The following is a 24,297-nucleotide window of genomic DNA, read 5'->3' on the forward strand; positions in this document are numbered from 1 at the left end:
TGCAGCGGACTTTCGCGACCCCACGCCGACGGGAAAAGGCAGAGGTCTGCTCCGAACTCTAACCCAAGGCCCATGGTAGCTTCGTAGTAAGATGTCCTGCACTTGAGCGCCCGTGCCGATCCACAAGCCACAAACGACAAGACGCTGCGGGTCCTCATGCGCGGAGTGAGGGACGAACTTTTTGGACGCCTCGTGCGCAACCCGCCTGTCAACCGTCGAAGCCTTCGTCACCGAGGCAACTAACATCAAGCGCGTACCCCAGGCGCGCGCTTCCCACTACCAGCGACATCCAAGCGTCGCTGCATAAACGCTGGTTAGCGGCGCAAACTCTCCTGGTACGCCGGACATCCGCGAAATTATCCGAGAGGTCGTCCGGGAGGAACTGCGAAGGTTGCTACCAACCGCAAGTTGTCCGTCAACCCTCTCAATTGTCAAAGTTGTCCACGAAGAAGTGCATCGGGCGCTCCAACCAGAGGTTCCCGTCACCATGGTGGCGCCAGAGGAGCCGAAGGCGAGCTACGCCACCGTTGCCGGAGGACCGCCGGAAGCTCCCCGCCAATCCCCGGCACCTCCCCGAAGAGACGCCCCCATGTCGCGTTATCCTCAGCGTCAGGAAGAACAAGCCCAGTACCTCCACCTGGAACGACCCTCGCCGAGAAAGACCGACATTTGGCGAACGGCCGACCGACGCCCACTCTGCCACCACTGCGGGAGAGAGAGAGAATGAACTTTATTTGTACTCAGGAAACCCTGGTCCAGGTCTCCTAGGGCCGACCACAACTAGCGTTGATGCCCCTACCGTCGACTTGGGCTGCGTGGTTTCCACCCGAACGATTCACGCCTGAGGTACGGCGAACGCCCTCGCGACATCGAGGAGTACCTCCGACGCTCGCCCTCCCCAGTGTCGTCTCTCCGCCGTGAAGCCCGCTCCCCATCGCCACGACGTTCAGCGTCCCCAGTGCCACGACTCCGCCAAGAAAGCGTGTCTCCCCTGCGTCGCCGGGAAAACTAAGTGCGGCAACGCCTGGAGGTGGCGTTGCCGAAGACGACCAAAGTAAAGAGCCTCCAAGGACGCCGGAGCGCACCCACTTTTCCGACGCCACTCATTGCCACGACGCTCCTGCAAAGGCGCCCAACAACTGAAAAGTTGTTATCGACGGCCACGACGCATCTGCCCTCGTGGACACCGGAGCAGACTACTCAATCTTGGGTGGGAGGCTCTCTCGCCGCGTGCGAAAAGTTACAACGACCTGAGAGGTCCATAAATTCGAACCGCTGGAGCATACCTTATTCCGGCCGTCGGAAGGTGCACTGCGCGAGCCGAGAATCACGGCGAGATGTGCACTTTGAAATTCGTCGTTCTACAAGACTGTGCCAGAGACGTTATTCTCGGCATAAACTTTCTGTGTGAGTACGGCGCCGTTATCGACCTTGGTGAGAACCAGATTGACGCTACGGACGCCTGTTCCGATTTCAAAGAAACCCGAAACAGCGCCAGCCGCCGTCCGCGTCGCTGCCGACGACGTGAACCTGCCGCCTCGATCAAAAGTTGTCATACCCGTCGTGACCGATGCAGCTACCTGTGCGCGAAGTGGTTCTGGAAGCAACCTTCAATTGCCCCTGGGAAGAGGAATAGGCGTCGCAAGAGGAGTGGCGGAACTTCAGGATGGGTGCACCGTGGCCCTTGAGCCGAACTTCCAACAAGAAATGCAACGCCTGACGAAAAGTGTCGCTGTGGGCCACATCAAGGAACTTCGGAACTCGGCCGAAATCCCCGCGATTGCTGAAGAATCATCACCACCTCTGCAAAACATTACGCCGCCAGCGCAGTGCGACATTTACCCCTAGCTTCCACGCCCAAAAGGACTGCAGCTGAGTGACCTCCATGCCGACTACAACAACTGCTTCGTGACGTCGTCGAAGTTGCGCCAAACCGCCGCTGCGCAGCATCGCATCGTTACTGAGGACGACGCGCTCTCTGTGCACCGGTCGCCGTACAGAGTCTCCGTAAAGGAAAGGAAGGCCATCCAAGAGCAAGTGCAAAAAATGCTGAACGACGACGTAATCCAGCCTTCAAGCAGTCCATGGGCCGGAACGCTTAGGTTCTGCGTGGACTACCGGCGGCTGAACGCCGGCTGACGGCTTCGTCAATGGTCTCTTGCGTCGCTGACACTCATGGCATGGTCTAGTGTAGAGGTGAACGGTCTTCGGTAGCCTCGGCCAGTAGTACTATTCTTGAATCCTGGCGAGCGTCTTGCTGTGGTCAAGGTGTCCAGCCGTTGGGTCGTCATGGCATCCTTGGAAGATTTCTTTTCGAAGACTCGGAGGAATAACCAACAGCCACGCTGTGTTGTTGTTGACGAAGTTCTTTTTGTACAGCACCTCTTGCCGTAGGAAGAAGCTAGGCAGGATTCGTAAGAAAGCACGGGGAACCGCACTCGTTTGTACCTCTATGTGTTCAATCAGCGCTCGAAGTTCAGGGTCGTCTTGTTGGAGGGCTGCCATGTCGCTGGCATTCAGAGCGCCGAGGAAACAATCATCGTCGTCGTGTTTGATGCAGGCAGGACAGGCCTCGACTGGGGCCCTTGACAGGCAGTCGGCGTCATTGTGCTTCCGGCCGGACTTATACACCACGGCCATGTCGAACTCCTGCAGTATACAGGCTCTACCGGGCAAGGCGTCCGGAGGGGTCCTTCAGACTCGCGAGCCAGCAGAGCGAGTGGTGGTCCGTGACCACGCGAAAAGGACTTCCCTAGAAATATGGGTGGAACTTTGTTCGTGCCCAGACGACAGCAAGGCACTCCTTTTAAGTCGTTAAGTAGTTCTTCTCCGCCTTAGACAGCGTCCGAATCGCGTATGCGATGACCCGCTCTGCGCCATCTTGCATTGGGCCTAGAACTGCGTCAAGTCCGCTGTTACTGGCGTCCGTGTGCATCTCGGTTTCAGCGAACTGGTCGAAATGGCCAAGAGTCGGCGGCGTCTGGAATCTTCGTTTCAGCTCATCGAATGACCGCTGGTTATCTTCTGTCTATTCAAACTTCACGGCGTCCATCGTGAGGTGCGTCAGCGGTGCAGACAGCTTGGCGAAATCCCGAACAAACCGTTTGTCGTAGGCACAGAGTCAGAGGAATCTTCTCACGCCCCTCTTGTCAGAAAGTGGCGTAAATGCTGCTGCCGCGCTGGTCTTCTCGGGTTGAGGGAAAACACATTTGTTGTTCACAATGTGGCAAAAAAATTTTAATTCACCATAGGTGAACCCACACATTGTTGGCTTGAGTCACAGGCCGGCGGTCTTGATGGCTTAAAGCACGGCTTGAAATCGTCTCAGGTGTTCGTCGAAATCCTGTGAAAATACCACGACATCGTCCAGGCAGACTAGGCAGTTCTACCATTTCAGACTTGCCAGCGCGGTGTCCATGACACGCTGGAAGGTGGCTGGTGCTCTACAAAGTCCGAACGGCATCACTTTGTATTCGTACAGTCCGTCGGGAGTGACGAAGGCAGTTTTCTCGCGGTCGCATCGTCGACTTCAATCTGCCAGTAATCACTCTTCAGGATCATCGACGAAAAATATCGGGAGTGGCGCAGTCGGTCTAACGCATCTTCGATGCGGGGGAGCGGATAGACGTCCTTCTTCGTCACAGCGTTCAGTCGACGATAGTCCACGCAGAACCTCAGGGTTCCGTCCTGCTTTGTTACAAGGACGACTGGGGACGCCCACGGACTTCTTGAGGGTTGATTGATGTCGTCGTCGTCGTTTGTCACGAAAACAGTTTTACGTTCTTCTTGGAGATCTGTTACGCCACGTGCGACGCCAATTCCTTTTTGAAGGAGCAGCTGGACGCTGCCTTCCAGAAGAGCTTCACCGTGCGTGGCCACGTCGGTTTTGAAGGTGACGAAAACACTCGACCGCGGCGAAAGGTTCACATGGTTGGCGATAACTCGGAATGCGTGTTGGTGGAGACCAACACGACGTTAACGTCGTGTTGGTCTCCACTAGCGGCAGAACTGGCTTTCGCAGCGTCAACTGGTTTGCCCCGAGGTCGATGACGGTCACTTCATTCGATTGAAAAGGTTCATAGTATGATTCTAATAATGTTTTTGTAAAACTTGTTGCAATCTTCTCCGCGTGTCGCGATTGTGGTGACTTTGTTGTTTCATGTTCGCGAAATCGTTTTTGTTCGATTGGTTGTCTTTTTATGAATGTTTCCAATGTAGTACCTGTTACGTAATACTTGATTTTTTGTGTATAACCCCCCACTGTAATGCCGAAAGGCGCTGTGGGTATCAAATAAATAAATAAATACTCGCAAAGAAAGTCCATTCCGAGGGTAACGTCGCTTGCACAGTCTTGCAGAACGATGAACTTCACAGGGCACGTCTTACCGCAGATCTTGCCGCGAGGAGTGCATCTCCTGACTGGTGTAATGAGGTGCCCTCCGGTGGTTCGTATTTGAGGTCTACCCCACGGCGTCGCGACTTCTTGAAGGCGGCGAGAGAGCCTCCGACTCAAGACTGAGAGCTCTGCTCCGGTGTCCACGAGTGCCGATGCGTCGTGGCCGTCGATAAGAACGTTTGGTTGTTGGTAGGATGACCACCTTTCCGCTAGCGAAATGCGGAACACTGGAGGCGGGTGGAAAGGGGGGGGGGGGGTCGGGGGAGTGGAAGTTTATTAACACACACACCACGAACCGAGGCTCTGTTAAGACATTTCTTATCCTGTGCTGTTTACACACCTGCTAATTGTATTGCAGCAATTAAGCTCAATTAAGTTTCACTAGGAGTGAAGTATTTTTTATGCCAAATGTGTTATTAAATGTGTCGAAGTTGAAAACATATAAATTGACTGTAGCAGAACTTAATGCATCAAATGGAAATAAGAAAGAGTAAACCTCCTCCGGGTTATTGTTTCCTGTCCATGCCTACTTTTATCAGCATTGTCCTACACAAATTTTTAACATTATGTTCTTTTTCGACCGTTGCGAGTTGCAGGCTTTCTGCCTTGTGTGGCATGTGTTCACAAAACAAAGATCCACAGCAACGTTTTCGCATTGACAGAGCGATACCAAAATAATTACAATATTTTATGTTGAAACGTTGGCGAGCAATTTTTCTCAGAATATTTTGCCACCAAGGGGAGAGGTACAACGGAGCATGCGCGTCGGGTCTCCTGCAAGAACGACGGTCGCATCCCGCGATGCTGGGATAGAAAATGGCGTACCATTGCGATTCATACGATTACCAGCGACCTCCGCGTTTCCCCGTGCCCCGTTTTTCGGCAGCGCCACGAGCTGCAGAGTGAATTTTACTACATTATGAAATGCGGGACATTTTGAAGATTTGGGAATTTCTTGCGGGACGCGGGACACGAGCCATCAATGCGGGACGGGTGGTCACCCTGGTTGTTGGGCACCATTGCAGGCGCGTCGTTGCAATGCGTTGCGTCGAGAGAGTGGGAGCGCTCCGGCGTTCTTGGAGGCACTTTACGTCATCGCTGTCGCACTTAGTTTTCCCGACCAGATAGGGGGGAGAGGCTGTCTCGACGAGAGCGGTGGAAGGGCGAGAGCACACGTCGAGGCGAAGGCGAACGGGAACATCGGGGTGGAGTCGGCACCGGGGAAAGGGGTCGTCGGAGGTACTCTTCGATGTCCCTTGGTCGCTTCCCAAGGCGGGGTTGAGGGTCGCTCGTCGCAAAACCTCGCAGGCTCATTTATCGGTACGGGCACCTCCGGTAGACGTGATCGGCCTCGCCGCAGTGATAACATAGTGAACTAACATAGCGATGCAGGCCAGTTGGTTATGCATGTTGAAAAGTAGTGAAAGCGCACAATAAAGACAAATGCGAAAACGGAGAGGCAGCGCGCGCTCCTCCTGTTTGCCTCTCCGTGCGCTTTCACTACTTTTCAACACGATAACATAGTGGTCGTCGATCGTCCGTGCGCCAGACACCCGTCGTCCTAGGCGCCGGTTGTTCAATGCGGACGAGCTGGGGTTGCCCTTCCCAAAATCGAAAAGTCTGCGGCTCTGGTAAGTCACGTCGAGATGGCGTCGAATATTTCCGGACAGCTGAAGCCGGTCTCCAAGCTACCGCGGCGTAGGATCAGAGAGGGCTCCTCGGGTACTGCTATGCTGGCAGGAGCCTCAGGTTGGAACGCCCGGTGAACTTCTTCGTGGACAACTTCGGCTATTGACACCGAAGCAGGCTGGCAGGCAGGAGGCCAGGAGCTTCTTTATTTCTTCCCGGATGACGTCCCGGATGATTTCGCGGATGTACGCGGTGTTGGAGTTGTACGGCGAGACGGCAGCGAAGCCGGGAAGTGTCTGGTAGTGGGAGGCCCGTGCTTGAAAGGCACGTTCGGTGTTTGTGGCCTCAGTGATGAAGCCTTCGACTGTGGTAGGCGGGCTCCGCACAAGGCCTCCTAAGTTGTTTTCTTTGACTCCCCGCATCAGGACTCGCAGCTTTTTCTTTTCGGGAGAGTTTGGGTCGGCGCGGTTCATGAGGCGCAGAACGTCTGTGACCAAGCTTGTGACGCTCTCGTTTGACCCTTGGCGTCTTGCATGGAGACGTTCTTTGGCCCACTGACGTCGCTGCTGGCTGGCAAAGGTGCGTCGAAGCTCGGCCTGGAAGTCTTCCCGTGACGAAATCGACACTTCATGGATCTCCAAGCAGCTGCGTGCCGTGCCTTCCAGAGCGAAGTAGACATTCTGAAGGCACTGCTCCGGTGTCCATCGGTTATGGACACCGGAGCCAATCCTCAACGTCCTCGTGGATCTCCCCGTGGAAAGGCGTCGGGGTCCGGGGTACGACGGGAAGGTATACGACGGCGGCGGCGGTCTGCGGCGACTGGTTGTCCATCGACGGCCTTGTTCACTGCTTGGTCTTGAGTGGCAAAGGTCCAAATTTCAGGGGTAGTCCTCGGTTGCGGCGACTTGATCGGGTTTAGGCCTGGTCTTTGTTGGGTCCTCGGGTGCTTGGGTTCGAACTTGTACTGCGGGAACTCTGAGCGATGCGCTGCACGGACATGCGGTACCTCCACTAAAATGTCACGAATGACTAGGTGACAAAACAAAGAATAGCTCCGTAAACTGAAACGTTTCATGGGGCGAACTTGTGCCCAAAACAAAAAGAAAACAGAAATAACAGTAGAGCGTCGCGGGCGTCGATGGCGGCGTAACAGCAGGATTGTACGCTGGGGCGAGACTGACTGCGGCTCGCCACGCGGAGCCCCTTATGTACACGCGTGGGCTTCTTGAACAATCGGCGTAGAAGGTTCGGTGTGTAGAATATTCGGACCTCGAACAAGCCCCCAGCAGGGTTCTCGAATTTTCCAGAAAGCTAAATTTAAATAATAAATAAAAGACGCGTCGCTCCCACGAATCGAACCCTGGGCTTCTGAACGAGAGTCAAGCGCGCAACCAGAAGGCCACGCACGCGCTCTTTTTTTTTTTTTTTTTTTTTTTTTTTTTATTGCCTGTTTAGACAAGAACACAAACAGTCACATGGATAAAAACACATGCACGACGGATGGCCGACGTGCATGAGGATTAAAAATTTCTCATATTTTCTAGCACATTCAGAACTGACACACAGTCAGGTGGACACTTCAGCGTGGCATAAACTGAGTTCAGTCTGCGGACCGTTTCCACGAAATACATCCACACAGGACGCGCATCAACATCCGCATGCCTCACAGCCATTCTGCTTTGCCAAATCGCGTGCAAACCCAAAACCATAATAAAATCAACAGGAGTTTCACCATCTTTGTCAACAGGAAGGAATCTAATGCCTTGGGGCGTTAACGGTAACTCTTTTTTGATAGTCCTCTGAAGGACATCCCAGAACAGCAAAGCGTCCCAGCAGTCTAAAAAAACATGCTCTATGGTCTCAGATTTCTTGCACAGAAAACAATGAACACCCCATGGAACAAAAATATTTTTCTGCTCAAGCCAAACTTTCACAGGGAGGGTGTTAGTGTGTAAGTAAAAGAAAAAAGTTTTTATACCAGGTGGGATTGCCATCTTTTTAACCCGGGATAACACGTCTTGCCCAGGACTTGCCTGGAAAATGGACCGGTACAAAGGGACGGGGAAAACAGTTTCAATGATATCACGCGTTAAGCGCTTACGCGTGACACCCGACAGGTATTCAAGAGAAAAACGAACAGACAGAAAACGGAAAGCCTCTACCACTTCTCTAAGAAAACTACCAATGTGGCGCTGTTTCCGACAACACGATGAAACGACAAACAAAGGAATTTCTTCTGGCAGTCTGGTCTGAATTACAGCTCGAAGAAAAGGATTTGATTGGTCCCTTAAAAACATGAAGCGTGACACAACTTGCCTGACAAAAATGTGTGACAATGACAACCCGCCGTTTTTGACGTGACGAAACAAATTGTCCCGACAAATCCTTTCCCATCCAGACCGCCAGATGAACTCAGCAAAAACGCGGTGCAGCTTTTGCACATTTACACGCGCGCACGCCATGACTTGAAGCACATACCAAATTTTTGCAATTAAAAAGATGTTACAGACGGTGGCGCGCGTAAATATAGACAACTCCCACCCACCCCACTTACTACACCTATCGCGTGTTTCCTTGACAACATTTGACCAGTACGCCTTAGAGCTTTTATAATGCTGCAACGGTACTCCTAAATACTGCGTAGGCGTTGACATAAAATTGATATCTTGAAATACACGAGGCTTCATGGCCCACGTTCCATGCCAAAGCCCGCAACACTTTTCCCAATTAACTGCCGCACCGGTCAGGTCGCAGTAATATTTTAGGTCACGAACGGCTTGTACAATACTTAATTTGTCTCTACAGAAAATAGCGACATCATCTGCATATGAAAGTAGTTTGACTTCGGTTCCGTGGAGCGAAAAACCATTAATTAATCTATTCTTCAATATAGTTCTACAAAAGGGTTCTAAATAAATACAAAATAACAAGGGCGACAAGGGGCAGCCTTGCTTGACGGACGACTGTACGCTGATGCGCGCAGACGGCTTCCCATTAATTATGAGTTGTGTAGTACATTCGGTGTACGCCATCTTGACAAAGCTAGTTATAACTTCACCCACTCCTACATATTCTAAGATTCTGTACATTACCCTGTGCTGAACCCGGTCGAAAGCTTTTTCCAGGTCAATCTGGAGCATAGCTACCTGGTCCGCTTCCTCGTCGCACAGCTCTAATAAACTTCTAGCAATATGCACGTTTGTTAAAATGGATCGACCTTTAATAGCACAAGTCTGATGCTCCCCAACTATTTCAGTAATAACATTCTGTAACCTACGGGCTAGAACTTTCATTAAAACTTTGTAATCAACGTTACTAAGCGCAATCGGTCTATAATTTTTAACGTTCCTTAGCTTTTGGGCGTCATCATTCTTGGGTATGAGTACGGTATGCGTGTTTAGAAAAGACGGCGGCAATTTTTTTGTCATGTTTGCCTCACGTATGACTTGATAAAGCTGCTCAGAAATTTCGCTTTTATATTTTTTATACAGTGCCGCTGTCAAACCATCGGGACCCGGAGACTTTTTCGTTGGCAGTTCCTCGATGGTGCGCTCGATTTCGGCGACGCTTATCGGCTCTTCTAATCTTTCTTTCATCTCGTCGTTTACACGCGGCATCACCGACAGATAGTCGCCGAGTTGCGAGTCATTGCCACCGTCCTGCCGCTGCAACATTGCGCTGTAGTAATCGACAAAAGCCTTTTCTATAACATCGGGACGACTACTTACAAGACCACCATATTCTATTTCGACAATGCTTTTCTTTTTTACATACTGAGCCTCGCTACTTAATGCCCGTTTGGTTGGTTGCTCACCTAAAACATACTTTTCTGCCCGCGCTCGTACAAGTGCCCCTTTATATTTTTCAGTTTCGAAATCCGCGATATTGGACTTTACGCATTTAAGCTCCTCTGTGAATGTGCCGGGGTTCTCACATTCAAGGCGATGTATCCGTTGAAGATCTTCCATGAGTAGCTTTTCCTCTGCTTTCTTCCAGTACGCGAGAATACCGGAGCGTTCTATCGCACACAATTTAAATTCAGACTTAAACCATTCCCATCTCTCACTCGCGCTTTCACTTACTCCAGCCATCTTACTAAATAATTCCTCAACGGTCTCATTAAACACATCGTCCTCGAGAAGGCTATTATTAAGCTTCCACATCTCCCACCGAAAGTTGGTTTTCTTTTTTCCCCTCCCACCGAGAACAAACGAAACCAATGCATGGTCCGAAAAGAAAACTGGGGCCACATTGTAACCGTCATTCCCTGACAAGAGACCAATAGACACGTATGCCCTATCGAGGCGAGCGTGACAAGAGGATTGATAGTGCGTGTAACGCAAACTCGTGTTGTTCCTCTGAAAAGTCGCGACATCAACTAAACTGAAATTTATTGTCAAATCTTTCAGCACCTTCGTGCTGTTATCGTCATAACGTATTGTACTAGATCTGTCTCGCGCGTCACAAACACAGTTGAAATCACCTATCATTAGAATACTACTTTGACAATCTAAATATGATCCCATACTCTGAAAAAATATTTTCCTTTCACTTGAAGCGTTTGGCGCGTACACATTGATTATTCGATATTCCACGTTATTAACATTGCAGTCACAAATAACGAATCGACCTGCATTGTCGGCAATCACATTTTGAACTTGCGCGTTTAACGACTTCCTCAAAAACAACATGCAACCTCCTGACAGACCATTTGCGCGTGACACGCAAACCTCAAAGCACGGTAAAAAAGGCGCCAACAGGCGTACGGTCTCTTCATCACTGTGAACTTTTGTCTCCTGAATCGCGAGGACGTCAATGCCTTTATCAATGAGAAGCCTTTGAACCTGGTATTGCTTACGGCGCGAGGCGAAACCTCGCACGTTCAGCGTTCCTACCTTCAGGATATCGGCAACTTTAGGCGTCCTCGCGAGTCAGGGACTCACCTCGTCTAGAGACCCAGAGGCGCTGCACCTCTGGGTCAGCGCCTCTGGTCCGGTCCCCTGAGATCGGACGCAGGGCTGGAAGGAAGTCGCACTGGCCTTTTCTTTTGCAGGGCTGTCTTCACAGGAGGTTCTGCCGCGCTCGAGTCTCCCCCGATCTTTTGGGCGTCGGTCTCCTGGTCCCGAGGCCGCTTCATCGTTGGCGCGTTGACACTAGCGTCCACCATGTCAACCTCATTCACCGGCGGCACTGCAGTTGCCGTCGTCGACTTAACGCCCGGTGATGCAGCCTTCGTTGTCACACCTCCCTTGCTCCCTGTCGCCGAGTCAGGTTTTGTCGCAAACACAACGGCCGACTGGTTCACCACGGGCTTCGGCTGTCCACCTGATGCGACTTGGTCAGGTTCCTTTGTAGCCTTTTCCACGGGCCCCTCGGCGGACGAACCCACTCCTTCGACCGCCTCTTCCGCGTCTGCCTCGTCCATGTGGTGTTCACTATTGGCCTCTCCTCCTCCAGGACCTGTAGCAGCTGCGTACGTTTTCACGCAATGCTCGGCGTCATGGCCAAACCGGTAACAGCTGCCGCACTTGGGCACCCGACATTCACGGCGGATGTGGCCCGTCCGTTCACAACGCAAGCAGAGTGGAGCCCTCCCCGGCACCACGACGAGTACCATCCCGCCAGCGATGCGTATCTGATGAGGCAGCTTGTCTAAACTCAGCCCAGGCTTGAGCCGGATGACAGCGGTGCGAGTCATTGACCCGCAGCCCACAACTCCCTGAACTCTCCACTTTTCGGTCCCTACCTCGCTCACATGTCCGTAGGGCGCGAAAGCCGCCCTTACCTCGTCGTCCGGCACGTGGTAAAGTAGCCAGTGCAGCTTGATTCGAATGTCCCGGTTTCCCGGGTCAATGCTGACGCAGCGATGGCCTTTAACGACGAGGTCTCCGGCCGCAAGGATCTTCCGCTTTCCGTCGAGTGACTTGAAGGTCACGGCCCAGACGTGGTTCATTTGGTATGCCCCCAAGGCGAGAACCTCGGGGAGCAGTCCCAGGTGGCCCAGGGTGTCGCGGAAGTCCTCGACGCGGTACGGACGGCCACGAACATCAGCATGAAGAAACGCGGTGTTTAGCACCGTAGGCCCAGTTGGCAGGGGAGGCAAAATTATCTTATATTCCTGACTTGCAGAATCGTTCCTGTCACCGCGGCCCGGCTGGGCCGTTATCGCCGCTCCGACGGAGCTCATGATTCGCCGTCCGTACCCAACGAGTGCCGGAAGAAGAATGCCACGCACGCGCTCGCTTGCCGGACGCGCGTGGCAATGCTCTGTTATCCCGTGCCCGGCAACTTCACAGATCGTCCTTTTCAGGATACCGACGGTGGCATGGGGATCGCCTAGCTTGTAGTGGCGTGCGCAGATCGGCGGCTCGTTGAACGTTTCTTTTAAAGCTTCATGAGGGAGTTCTCGATATTCGTCGATCATTCTCAAACAGCGCTCACAGAACTGGTATTGAATTCTCTCCTTTGTGTTGCACCTTTCACCCAACATAGAGCGAGATGCAACGCCGCTTACAAATGTGACGCGCTGCAGGAAGTTAAATGTTCCCTACTCAATTTATCAGGCAAACTTACCACGTGGCGTTACCAGGTAGCGTGTCACCGCGTCACGTGACACCTTAACTCCTGTGAACGTAATGGCCGTTCACGGGAGTTTGGCGGGATCCTAGGCATTTTATAGTAGTTTCTGGTTGCATTATGTAAGAAAAAAACACTCAAGCGTTCGTATATTTGTACTTGCCTAGCCAGAAGGAACCCATGACGTTTCCAAATCCATTCTCGTATTCTTCATAGGATTTGTCGAAGAGGTTCTCTTGGGGAGTTTCCTGCTTTTTCCGACGTTGAATCACCTGGAAGCCGATTCAAAAGTCAGCACGCAATGGAGCTTGGTTCCAGAATCTTACGCTCCTCAGAGTTCACTTTTGGCATTTACGCCTGAAAATACTTGCTTTTCTCTCACCCGATTCGGAGAAACACACAGACACTTTGGAGCTGACTGTCAAGGGCGGCTTGGGGCTGCCCTTGCGGCCCCCAAAACCATTAAAACAACAACAACAAGAGGACACTTGAAACGGCTTACATGTAAGAATGGGAGAGCACAGGTATGCGTAGCATATTCCTAGAAGCTGCGCCCCGCAATCCTCCGCTGAGGGCGGCCGAGCAGCCTCTGCGGAGGCCGGCCGGCCGGCCTCTGAAGAGCGGCGCAACCCCCGCTCTCCAGAGCGGTGCCGCGGCGCGCGGGCCGCAGCCAATCGGGCGTGGCCAATCCGTCGCAGCCATTTTAATTGCCTTCCGCAGAGAGAATTTCTCTGCCGTTTTTCGCGGTCACAGACAACGCCGGCTCCGTTTCATGGAACAGTTAATGTTTTCTTCATCAAGAATGGTTTCGTATTAATATAATTGATGAAAATGACTCATGTTTACTAATAACAAATCAAGCTGCGGGTCAATTTTGCGTCCTGCTGGTCGCAAATCTCTATGCCCTGCACCGAGACTAGAACGCAGCCGGTGCTTTCGGGTGGTGTCTCTTATCCCCGGAACACGGCAGTGACTCCTCGGGTCGGGAGTTCAATTTCCGTGTGTATAGTGAGTAGGAAACAACGACTCTTTCTTTACGTGGCGTACACAGGGACGCTAGTTGCACGCTACACGCCGGCATTTGAAAGCATGCGCCTCGAATCATGCGACGTGACTGCGCCTCTTAATCCAATCGCTCCTGCCCGTGGGCATTTTTACGACCTACGTACAAAAACAATAATTCTAGCTACAAAACCGCAGTCCGCCTCCTTTGTCGTCTGTGAATCTTTTTCTGACCATCTCCGATCGTTTTGACGTCCTGTAAAAATATTCAACTTTTCAACAATGTGTTTTAAAATGCTGCGATAGTCTCAATTAGACCTGATTTCTCGCTTTATAACATCAAAGACCCAAAAATAGTTCGAGACATATTTGCAGATTTCTGTAATACACACGGCAGCAAACGTTTGCGGGCCACGGGAGCGTCAACCGAAAAATCTGGCTGCGTCTTCTCAAGGCTCGTTGCCGCTCTCATGACTCACGCTTTGCGCATGCGCTTCCTTCCGTGTTTGCAGTCTTATTTTTGCAGCTCGCTGCCATTCGACGCCTACGATATAACAGAGACTGGCGCAAGGTGCCGCGAAATATTATCCGTAGCATGCGAGCTCCGTCACCCACCATGGTGGCTGAGGCATACGCGCCACGTGACGGCTGGTAAAGCGGCACCTTGCGCCGGCCCCGGTTATCTTGTGAACGTCGGACGGAAGTGGATAAAAAAGACATGACTGCGAGCACGAATGGAAGTGCATTCTCGAAGCGTGAATCTCGAGAGCGGCCGTGCGCCGTCAGGGGGCGCAACCAGTCATTTCGGCTGGCGCTCCCGCGCCCAGCAAACGTTTGCTGCCTACTGTACGTACCATATACCGGGTGATTAAAGGAGACGGCAGGCTATTTAAATCGAAGATAAAGTAAGTAGGCAGGCGAGCTGGTTGATGTTACACATTTTCGAAAACCGGAGACGACGGACGAAGAAGGGGACAACAAACAAGACGTCTCAATTGAGACGTTTTGTGTGTTGTCCCCTTCTTTGTCCGTCGTCTCCGGTTTTCGAAAATGTGTCTTTAAATCGACCGGAAAATTTGGTTTCTTAACCTATCGCGCTACGACTTGGTGCAGCGTTGCCCACAGATGGTGCATTTGTTTTGTAAAATTTTGCAAAGAGCGAACTTACCTGAGGAAAAAGTAAAGAAAGAAAAAGGCTTCGCTCCTATGGAAACGCAGCGACGCCACCGGTCTGCAAACAACACGGCGCCGTTTTGCACGGGAGACAAGAGATGGCGCAAGTGGTCGCGACGCCAACTGCCGCCAACGAACGAGCAGACGACGCCGAGAGCCGGCGTATTTAGCAGACAAGGAACTGCAGTTCCTTGTTGTTACCGCGCCTGTTTTTGTTTCTGCGACTGTCGCCGCCCGCGGAACGCGCTCCGCTTTTGAGTCGAAAAGATTGTCTGCTAAAGACGCTGGCCCTCGGCGCCGCATGCTCGCTCGTTGGCGGCGTTCGTTGCGCCATCTCTTGTGCCTAGTGCGAAACGGCGCCGTGTTGTTTGAAGACCGGTGGCGTTGCTGCGTTTCCATAGGAGCTAAGCCTTTTTCTTTCTTTACTTTTTCCTCAGGTAAGTTCGCTCTTTGCAAATTTTACAAGAAAAAATGCACCATCTGTGGGCAACGCTGCACAAAGTCGTAGCGCGATAGGTTAGGAAACCGAATTTTCCAATCGATTTAAACAGCCTGCCGTCTCCTTGAATCACCCGGTAGTTTAAAATAGAAGGGTTAAAAAAATTTGAAGATAATCTATTTTTAATTGATTTTCAAAAAATATCGCAGTTAGCAAAATGGCCCCGTTTGAGCGCTTCTCGTAAATTTGTTCCGCTAACCAGAACAAACTTTAACGCGAATATTTCCCAACTAGAGTGAAACACGCTGGCAAGGTCGGAAAGTCGTTGCGTTTATAGATGTGACAAAAATCATCAGAATGCAAGGAAACACTCTGGAAAGGTCGAAAAGCTCTAGCGTTTATAGATGTGACAAAATCATCAAAATATAGCATTGGTGCGCAATGTGCCGTGTTTTCCACTTTTCGTTGCAGAATAACGACGCTGTTATTCTGTGGTAAATAGTTTAGATCAATGCTCCTTATGCGTATTTTATCGGCAAATATTTTGAAACCCGTAGTAGCAACAGTTCTTTTGGGGAGGGGGTGCGCCTAAAGTGCCAACTTTGCGCATTCCGCAGAAAGCACTTCGGACTGTATCGAGTCAATAAAACTTCTCTTTTTTTCGCAAAAATTAAAAATGGTTACATGACATAATTGGCTGAGCATATCTTAAAAAAAAAAAAGAAAGAACAGGGGCTGACGGTCACGACAAGTTTGCCAATAAAGCGAAATATTAATTAACTTATTATTTGGTTAAATAAACAAATGGTTCCTGCCGTGGATTACGTGCGTAATTTCCGTGTACCACACGAGCACAACCTACGGAGCCCAAACAACGGCGGATGCAACCTGAGGCAGCGGGACGGGAAAGCCGGGCGGCGAGCCACGGAGAACCACGGGACGCCTGGATACAGACTGGGGTCGGTCGCAGACCAGAAAAGAAGTTTCTCATAACACCAATCGATTGTAATCTAAACAGTTAAATAAACAAATCCCTGCATAATCCCAAGTTAACCGGTGCATCACAATTGAGACGAGGATAGGAATTACGGAACAAAAATATACACAAACAACTGAGCGACGTCGGAACAAAGGAGAGAGCGGTAACTTGTGTGACGCCCCATTTCAAACCTAAAGAATACCTCGCATCAGGAAAATTGAAGAGTTTGATCAGAACTCGAAATTATGGTCTTCCTACAACGAAAATATAGAAGTGTTCGCTGCGAACGACATTCCGGAGTGAAAGCGAGCCGATGTTCTTCTCACTATCGTCGGACGAGAAATGTGCTGACCAATACGGAACTTGGCGGCACCTGCCAAGCAAAGCACCAAGACGGACGTGCAGATCCTTCAACTAGTGCAGAAACACACCAATGAAGCGTTTGAACGCTACAAATTCCATCACAGTAGCCAGAATCCGAAACCATCGCAGGCTACGTAGCCGCGCTCAAACAGCTTTCACTGCAATGCAACTTCGGTATTTCCTCAACGACCGACTTCGAGACAAGCCTATTGACGGCATTAAGGACGGAATCCTTCTCGAAAAGCTGCTGGCTGAACCGACGCTGAATTCAATACAGCGGTGGATCTTGGCACATCGATGTAGGTAGCCATTAAAGATGCAAAGGAAATAAGGAGCGAGACTGAGACTCTGCAAGATGTCAATCGCCTGGCATAAGGACGGAAATACAAAACTTAACTTCCGATAAAGGCAACCCTATGTCACCTCTGGAAAAAAAAAAAAAGAATCCCGACCTTGAAAACTCCTTTGCAATGAAAAATACTTGTAAATTGTGCGAAAGAACAGAACACTTCCAAGTGGCTTGCTGCGGCAGGAAACGATATGAACAAGGCTCAAAGAGAAAGGATAAACAAAACTTCACCAACCATGTCACCACACAGAAATCTGGAGAAGAAAATCAATCTTATTTCATCGACTAAAGCTACCCCATGCCCATTACAGTAACTGTAGAGATTTGCAACAATCCTCTTCAGATGGATATCAACAGAGGCCCACCCGTGACTGTGATCAACCCGGAGACGTTTTGAAAAATTCTTCCGGACATCCAATTGAAACCTTTGCGAATAACACTGAAGCATTACACCGGCAAGCCCATCGTTCCACAGGGAATGATTCAATTGAAGATGCGGTATAACGAGCAAGTCAAGAGTCGTGAAATTCAAGTGGTATAGATTGGGGGACCTACCATACTGGGAAGGGCATGGCTTCAGGACTTTCAAGTGAACTGGAAGGAAATACACAACGTGCGAGCAGAAACCGTTAACTCTCACAAGTGTGCTAAAGAAACACGATTTTATCTTTGAAGGTCCGCGAGAACTGGAAAACTACGCCGTAAAACTCTGCGTGAATAAAGGTTCTCAACCAAGGTTTCTAAAACCAAGATCAGTTCCATACGCCCTCCGACAAAATATCGAAGAGGAGATGGATCGTATTGAGAAAAAGCACACAATTACTCCTGTGATGAGGGGTGAGTGGGCGACTCCAATCGTTCCAGTGATGAAGCCAAATGGACAAGTGCGCATATGCGTGAATTACAAGGTTACACTCAATCCAGCCTCAAAGCCAGATAGGTACTAGGGGTGGAACTCATGATATGTACTTGGGAGCAGCCACGGGAGCAGCTGAAACCGCTGTTTTGGAGCAGGTTGGGAGCAGCTAAAACTACATCCTGGAACAGGCTACGAGCAGCTCAGGTCAGTTTTCATTGCACTTCACTTTGTGCCTTAGACGAGCACGGGAGCAATTTCAATTGTGCTTAGCAGCACATATGAACATGAGTGGTTAGGAACCTAGGTAGATGGGATAGCAGTGTAACCGATGTGAGAACTTGAAACTTTTCGTGCCTTAATGAGAACCAAAAAGTAAGTATACCACAGGTTTCTGAAGATAATGTCATTGATATTTTCTAAGTGCCTTTCAGCTGCTCAAAATGCAAACCAGCACTGCTTATCGCACAACCCACACATGCTCGACATAGTAATTATATGTGCGAACCACCTGTAAGGGTTCTGGGAAAGACGGCTGGTTTCTCGATCGGCCGGGCGACGGTCGTCTTGTCCGGCGGCGTGTATGATGCTCCCTCCCCGGTCGTTTTGTGTAGTTTTATTTTTCTAACGGGAGACCGCGTGGGCCTTTCTGCCGTCGCGGCCCCCCTGGAGAGCGTCTTCCTGTGTCTCCCCCATCGGGATGACCCCTCGGGAAGAGATGTTGTTTTTTATTTTGAATCTGGAGGCTTGCGCATTCTACGGGGCTTCTTGGGTTTCAACCTGGGGGTTCCGGAGAGGCACCGCTATGTCTGCAACGGGATGCACGGACGAAGTTACGGAGCTGTCGGCTGTAGTCCGTTGGCAAGTTAACGAATGTGTATTGACGCCCTTGCCAACTATTGGACGGTGGATATCACGTGGCTCCAGCAAAGCTTTGAAATGATTGGTTGATACTCGCCCGAGAGTGAGGGGGTCAGCGTCTTCAAAAGTCCGTGACGGGGGAGAGAGAAGCCCCTTTCTGGCTTGGACTTGGACTCATTTGGAGGATGGCGATTTTGCTTTGCTTTGTATAGACTGTATACAATAGCTCGTAACGTCTAAATTAACGGTTTAGACGAAGTCCTCTGGCATCTGTCGCACTCTTCTGATCACCCACCGAACAAAACTCATCAAACGACTGGCCTCGCAAGACACCGCTGGGCAGTCATCATCTGAACAACCAAGGGACGAACCTTTACTCCACCTGACGTGCGTAAGCAACGGGCGTGCAGTTGCGCGGAGGAACAGGGCAACAAATTTCGAGTTTATTCTATTGTGCAACTCAATATCGAAGCAGTGTACTACATTTAACGGAGCTATTTACCGCTCGCGTGAGAGCTGCTGGCCGGCAAGGTTTCGGATCGGACCGCGTTTCAGTTCTATCAAATCACGATTTATCTTGCGAAAATGCGGTTTCAACTTCTAACGACGAAGTACTAAAAGGAATCTCTTGCTCATTTGTTTCCAACTGGGTGACGTCCGGATCCCGGGCAGCAGAGCCTCAGGCAATCTGACGCTTAGCGACTCGACCTCACCTGGCCGACTTGCTTAACCACTCATGGTTGAAGAAGAACAATCAAGTCGCAGCTGGTGTAGCGCTTAAAATCCGACCCCCGAGTTTTTTCGCGCGCTTCCGACTCGGGATACACAGGGAGAAGAAACAGAAGAAAGGATTGCAATGTCGACCAAGCTAAACGCGCTCATTGTTGCCAATCGAGTCGATGCAAACCGAAACCAAGGCAAAATAAAATTTTTTTGGCGCACGTTTTGAGATTTGATGCATAATGACGCAAGGTATTGGCTGTGGCGCAGTCTCCGCAACATGGGGCAGGATGGCGCAGACAAATACGTCTGGCGCAAAATGGCGCAGCCGTTCCACCCCTGCAGGTACCCACTACCGAAAACTGAATCTCTCTTTGTGAAGATTGCCCATGGGGAGACGTTCTCCAAGCTGGATTGCAAACAGGCCTACTTCCCCATCCCCTTAGCGGAAGAATCATAAAATCTCACTGTGATCAACACACAACGAGTAATCGAAGAACTCATTGGGAACTTGCCGTTCACAGGTGCATTTCAGGATGACAAAGTGGTAACTGGCAAAAACGATCAACATCACCTGCGGAACCTAAAGATCGTACTGCAAAACCAAAACGAAAAAGAGGCCTTCACTTGGGAAAGGCAAAACGCTTCTTCATGCAGGACTCCGTCCAGTACCTAGGACATGTCGTAGACAAGCAAGGAATCCACCCAAATCTTAAAAAGGCGGAGGCGATGCTACAAGCGAATATGCCGAAAGATTTAAAAAAATTCCGAGAATTTCTGGAACTGCTGAACTACTACCGACATTTCACCAGCAACACGGCCGACATCCTACATCCGCTACATGAACTGCTGCGAAAAGGTAAAAGGTGGGAGTGGTCGAGATCATGCCAGAGAGCCTCAACGAAACGAAGAAGAAATTCACATAGCAGAGTCTGCTAGTGCACTATGACCCAGCACTTCCTCCGGAACTGCACTGTGACGCATCGAGCCATGGCATTGGTGCAGTACTTCAACACGTACTGCCAACACGCAACGGAGGCCGATCGCCTTCATGTCATGAACGCTTTACAAATGTGAACGAAACTACTCAGAGATTGAAAAAGAAGCGTTGAGCCTAGTTGAAGGCGAAAAGAAATTTCACCGGTTTTTGTTTGGACGCCACTTCACGCTGTGGACGGACCACAAATCAGAGTTATCGATTTTCAATCCCAGTAAGGGAATCCCAGGCACGGTAGCAGCAAGAATAATGTGATGGGCGATCATCTTGTTAGGGCATAAGTTCGACATAAAGTATCTGTCGACCGATTGGAAAGTCGTTGCAGACATGCTGTCAAGGCTCCCAATGATTGACAACGGCGCAGCAGAATCAGAAACTACAGAAATGGACCAAATAAAATGTCTCTATTTTGAAACGTTTCAAGTACTCCCACTGACACATGATCAGATCAGCAGAGAGACACGAAAGGACACCGTTTTAAGACTCACCATGGAAGGATGGCCGGAACAAGTAAATTCCGATGGCCTCAAGCCTCAATAACGTCAGAGGACGAAACTCACCGTGGAGCTCGACTGCTTAATGTGGGAAGCACGCGTCATCATAACATCCAGGTTCCGAAAACACGCTTTAGAGCGACTTCCTTCGAGGTCATGGGGGTGGCAGAGATGTAGGAACTTGCACGACACTACGTGTAGTGGCCGCTTTTGGATAATGACATCGAAACGATGGTCCCAAGTTGTCGACAATAAAAGGAAGAGAGCAACGAGGCACCCAAAGTTCCCATACACCGGTGGGAATGCCCCAAAAAAATGGCTACCCCTGCATGCAGACTTCGCCGTAACCTTTCAAGGAAGGAATTTCTCGCGGATCATTGATGTATACTAGAAATGGCTCGAGGTCGTAAACATGACCTCGAAGACTTCGGCAGCCACCTTAAAAGTGTTTCTAACTCTTTTTGCAAGATATGAACTGCCAGAAAAAATTGTGACAGAAAATGGCCCACGATTTTGATCAAGCGAATTCCGGGATTTTATGACAAGAAACAGAGTTCTGCAGTCATTCTTGTGGGAGCCACTGGCTTCCATCCCCCGACAAGGCGTAAGCCGCGGACGTTCCGGGCGAAGCCGAGACGACTTCGAGCCCGGTCGCTCCGTATTGGGTCGGGGAGAGTATGTCACCCATGCTGGCCTACTCTCTCGCACTCCTCCGCGCGTCTCCAATTTTCGGAGACGAGAAAGATCGTGAGGGAGAGTCGGGCCTGCCCTCCGAGTGGACGGCCGTGTGGTCGAGGGTTCTTGGATTGGGCTCCGGGCGACGGGTCGAGTCGCGGCGTACGAGCTCGTTCGACCGGCGGTGACTCCACGCTAGCGTTCCCCCTGGCTCTGACAGTCGGCGTCCCCTCTATCTAGTGGACGTCCGTCTGCCGAGAGTCCTGGCCCCGAACACCTGCGACGACGGTTAGCGGCGTGAGCTCGGCCCACCGGTGATGACTCCGCTCTTAATGACCCCTTTGGGTCTCAGGTCGGCGGATGCTGCGGGCACACTGTGTCCGCGGCTCGCTTGACCACAGTGCCTTGTTGGGGACCCATTCGTACTCGATAAACGCTGTTGGATACCGGGATCATTGTTGTTGGCATGGCGTTGGATGAACCCGGCGCGGCGACCGTTCTCTCTGGTAGCCGTAGGCCGCGCCGTGGAATGGGCAGAGGATTCCCCCTTTGACCACCGGTCCCCGGACGCAAAAGGTACCTGATCGGCCCCCTCATCCCCCATATCCTCGCACCGTCGAATGCGCAAGCACTTTGTACAACCAAATATGAGTCGCCGTTATGCTGGACCCCGCGCACCACCACAGACCACTGCCGGCCATCGTGAACAAAACCACGTGATCCCCGTCCCAGCACCACGTGACGGCTGCGTCGCTCCGCACTCCGACGGCTAGAGACGTAGTGCTAGGGAGCGCTCTGAGAGGGAGGGGCGCCCTCGGAAAGAACCAGCCGATCAGGCCATCGCACCCTCTTTCCACCAACATGATCTCGGGCGCTCTGGAAAGAGCGCTCGAGAGCGCGCAGAAAGAACCACGCGAATTCGCCAATATATTACCGCGATTTGGCATCGCGGATGCAACGCTTGTTTCTTTATTTCTTGATTTTACGAACAATAAACACATAAGGCTAGAAGCTAAGGCTAGAAACATCTGCCAACCTGGTTGAGATCAAAGTTCTAAATGTATTCTAGTGTGGTTAACTCTTTAAAAGGTACACACTCAAGGCTAATCAATTTAGACATATATTTCCTTCAGGAAGTACATGTCCTTTATAAAATACCTATGAAAGTATTTTATAAGTGCGAGCACATGTACTCTATAAAAAGAAGATACTTTCTAGAGTTCTATTCAGTATTAATAAATACTTTATATTCGCCACATACCGTCAATAATCTAGTAAAATATTTTTAACTTTTGTAGAAATCTCCCGTGGAATATAACAGCCCTGAATTTATTCGGCTGAAATAAATCTTAAAAATGTTTTGCTTAAAGACGATTCTTCCCAGAAGCTTCAAAGTGTGCTACCGTATAGGTCAAATTTATCACAAGTGGATTGGCCAATATAACAGATATTCAAAATATATACGATATATATATATAACTTTACCATATCATTATCAGATGTCTATTTCGGTGGGGAAAAAATCATCTAGGCACCCATTTTCAAGGTAAACAACAACAAGGTAACAGCTTCCTGTTGTCATATTCATTTCCGGTTACTAAGCGTGGTGTGTGTCTTTCCAAGGGGCTGGAGAGATTACGAGAGCGTATTACCGCAGCTTGTGTCCGAATGATCCAGCTCATTACGAGCAGAGGTTATCGTGCCTACGTCCTGAACTCATCGATTCGTACCAAGATTATTGGAGTCTTCGAAGTAATGACATCCGATATACTGGATGGCTTACTGTATCTAACATATTCCTAAGGTAAATTAGGACAGCGTTCAGACAAGGAAAAAAAACAGACAACAGGATTTATTAAACAGAGCAGATAATTAAAGAATCTGCTCATTCGCTGCAACGTATACCTCGTGATATGGTTCCCATAGTCGCTATTGCGGCAGCGGGTTGCAAAATACTGTGTTTTTTTTGTTTTTTGGTTTCCAACTGCACGGTAAAAGCAACGTACTATTCTAGTGTGAAGCAACGTGTTTTGTTTTACTTTTGCTAAGCTAAACAACAACAAAAAGAAACGCTTGCGATTACGAAATTGTTGGTCGGCCTCTCTTAATTACCTTTTTCCTTTTCGTCAAAATAAAAAGCAAAGTCGCGCTTTCTCTTCTCTGTGAATACGTATACCTCAAGTAAGTGGTGACACTTACAGTCCATCCGCCGCCATCGGTCTTCATGTCACAATACACTGTGATGTTTTCATTGCCAGGATTGATAACATATTGCCCGCTCTCGTAGTTTCCCTTCATTAGTAACTGGGAACAACTGACTGCTCGGCCGCCAGCTGCAAAAAATACACCGTAAAGTAAACGTTCCTTGTCAATGTTGCCAAACTAGGGACTGTGCCACAACCCACCGGGACTGCGGTCAGCGATGCGACACAGTGATTACTAATGTCACAATCTGTCACAGATGGAAGGGAAGAGGCACAGAAGTTCAGGGTATCCCCTCCAAAATAATTTGAAGGGTTGTTTTTTTTTTTCACCGCAAAAGTAAACTACACATCCCCGAACGCTCATTCGCCGCCCAACGGTAGCGCTAGAGGTCCGCACGAGATGACAAAGTTCAGCCCGAACCAATATCCTATTCAAAAGGTATAAGTGATTTTCTTAAAAGTTCAACGGGAAAACTGCGGCCGACGGAGCTTTCGAATACATGGAGCTCTATGGGCGCCGGAAACTGAAAAAGGCCGAAAATGGGCCCCATTTTTCCATTGAAAGTTTCAGGAAATCGCTTACG

At 50.2% G+C, this 24,297-nt stretch overlaps 1 protein-coding gene across 1 annotated transcript in view; it reads right to left on the reverse strand.

Annotated features, from left to right (window-relative positions):
• The window catches only part of LOC115322012 (fibrinogen C domain-containing protein 1-like), a 33,594-nt gene that overhangs the window by 3,597 nt on the left and 5,700 nt on the right, over positions 1 to 24,297 (reverse strand). The window contains exons 2-3 of the mRNA XM_040212890.1: positions 23,709 to 23,842; positions 12,765 to 12,873 (exon numbers count right to left, since the gene is read on the reverse strand). Coding sequence (XP_040068824.1) covers positions 12,765 to 12,873; positions 23,709 to 23,842 — 243 coding nt within the window. The remainder of the gene's footprint in view (positions 1 to 12,764; positions 12,874 to 23,708; positions 23,843 to 24,297) is intronic.

This window comes from Ixodes scapularis, unplaced genomic scaffold, assembly GCF_016920785.2.
Source record: "Ixodes scapularis isolate PalLabHiFi unplaced genomic scaffold, ASM1692078v2 PGA_scaffold13__105_contigs__length_92229423, whole genome shotgun sequence".
In the NCBI taxonomy this organism is placed as follows: Eukaryota; Metazoa; Arthropoda; class Arachnida; order Ixodida; family Ixodidae; genus Ixodes; species Ixodes scapularis.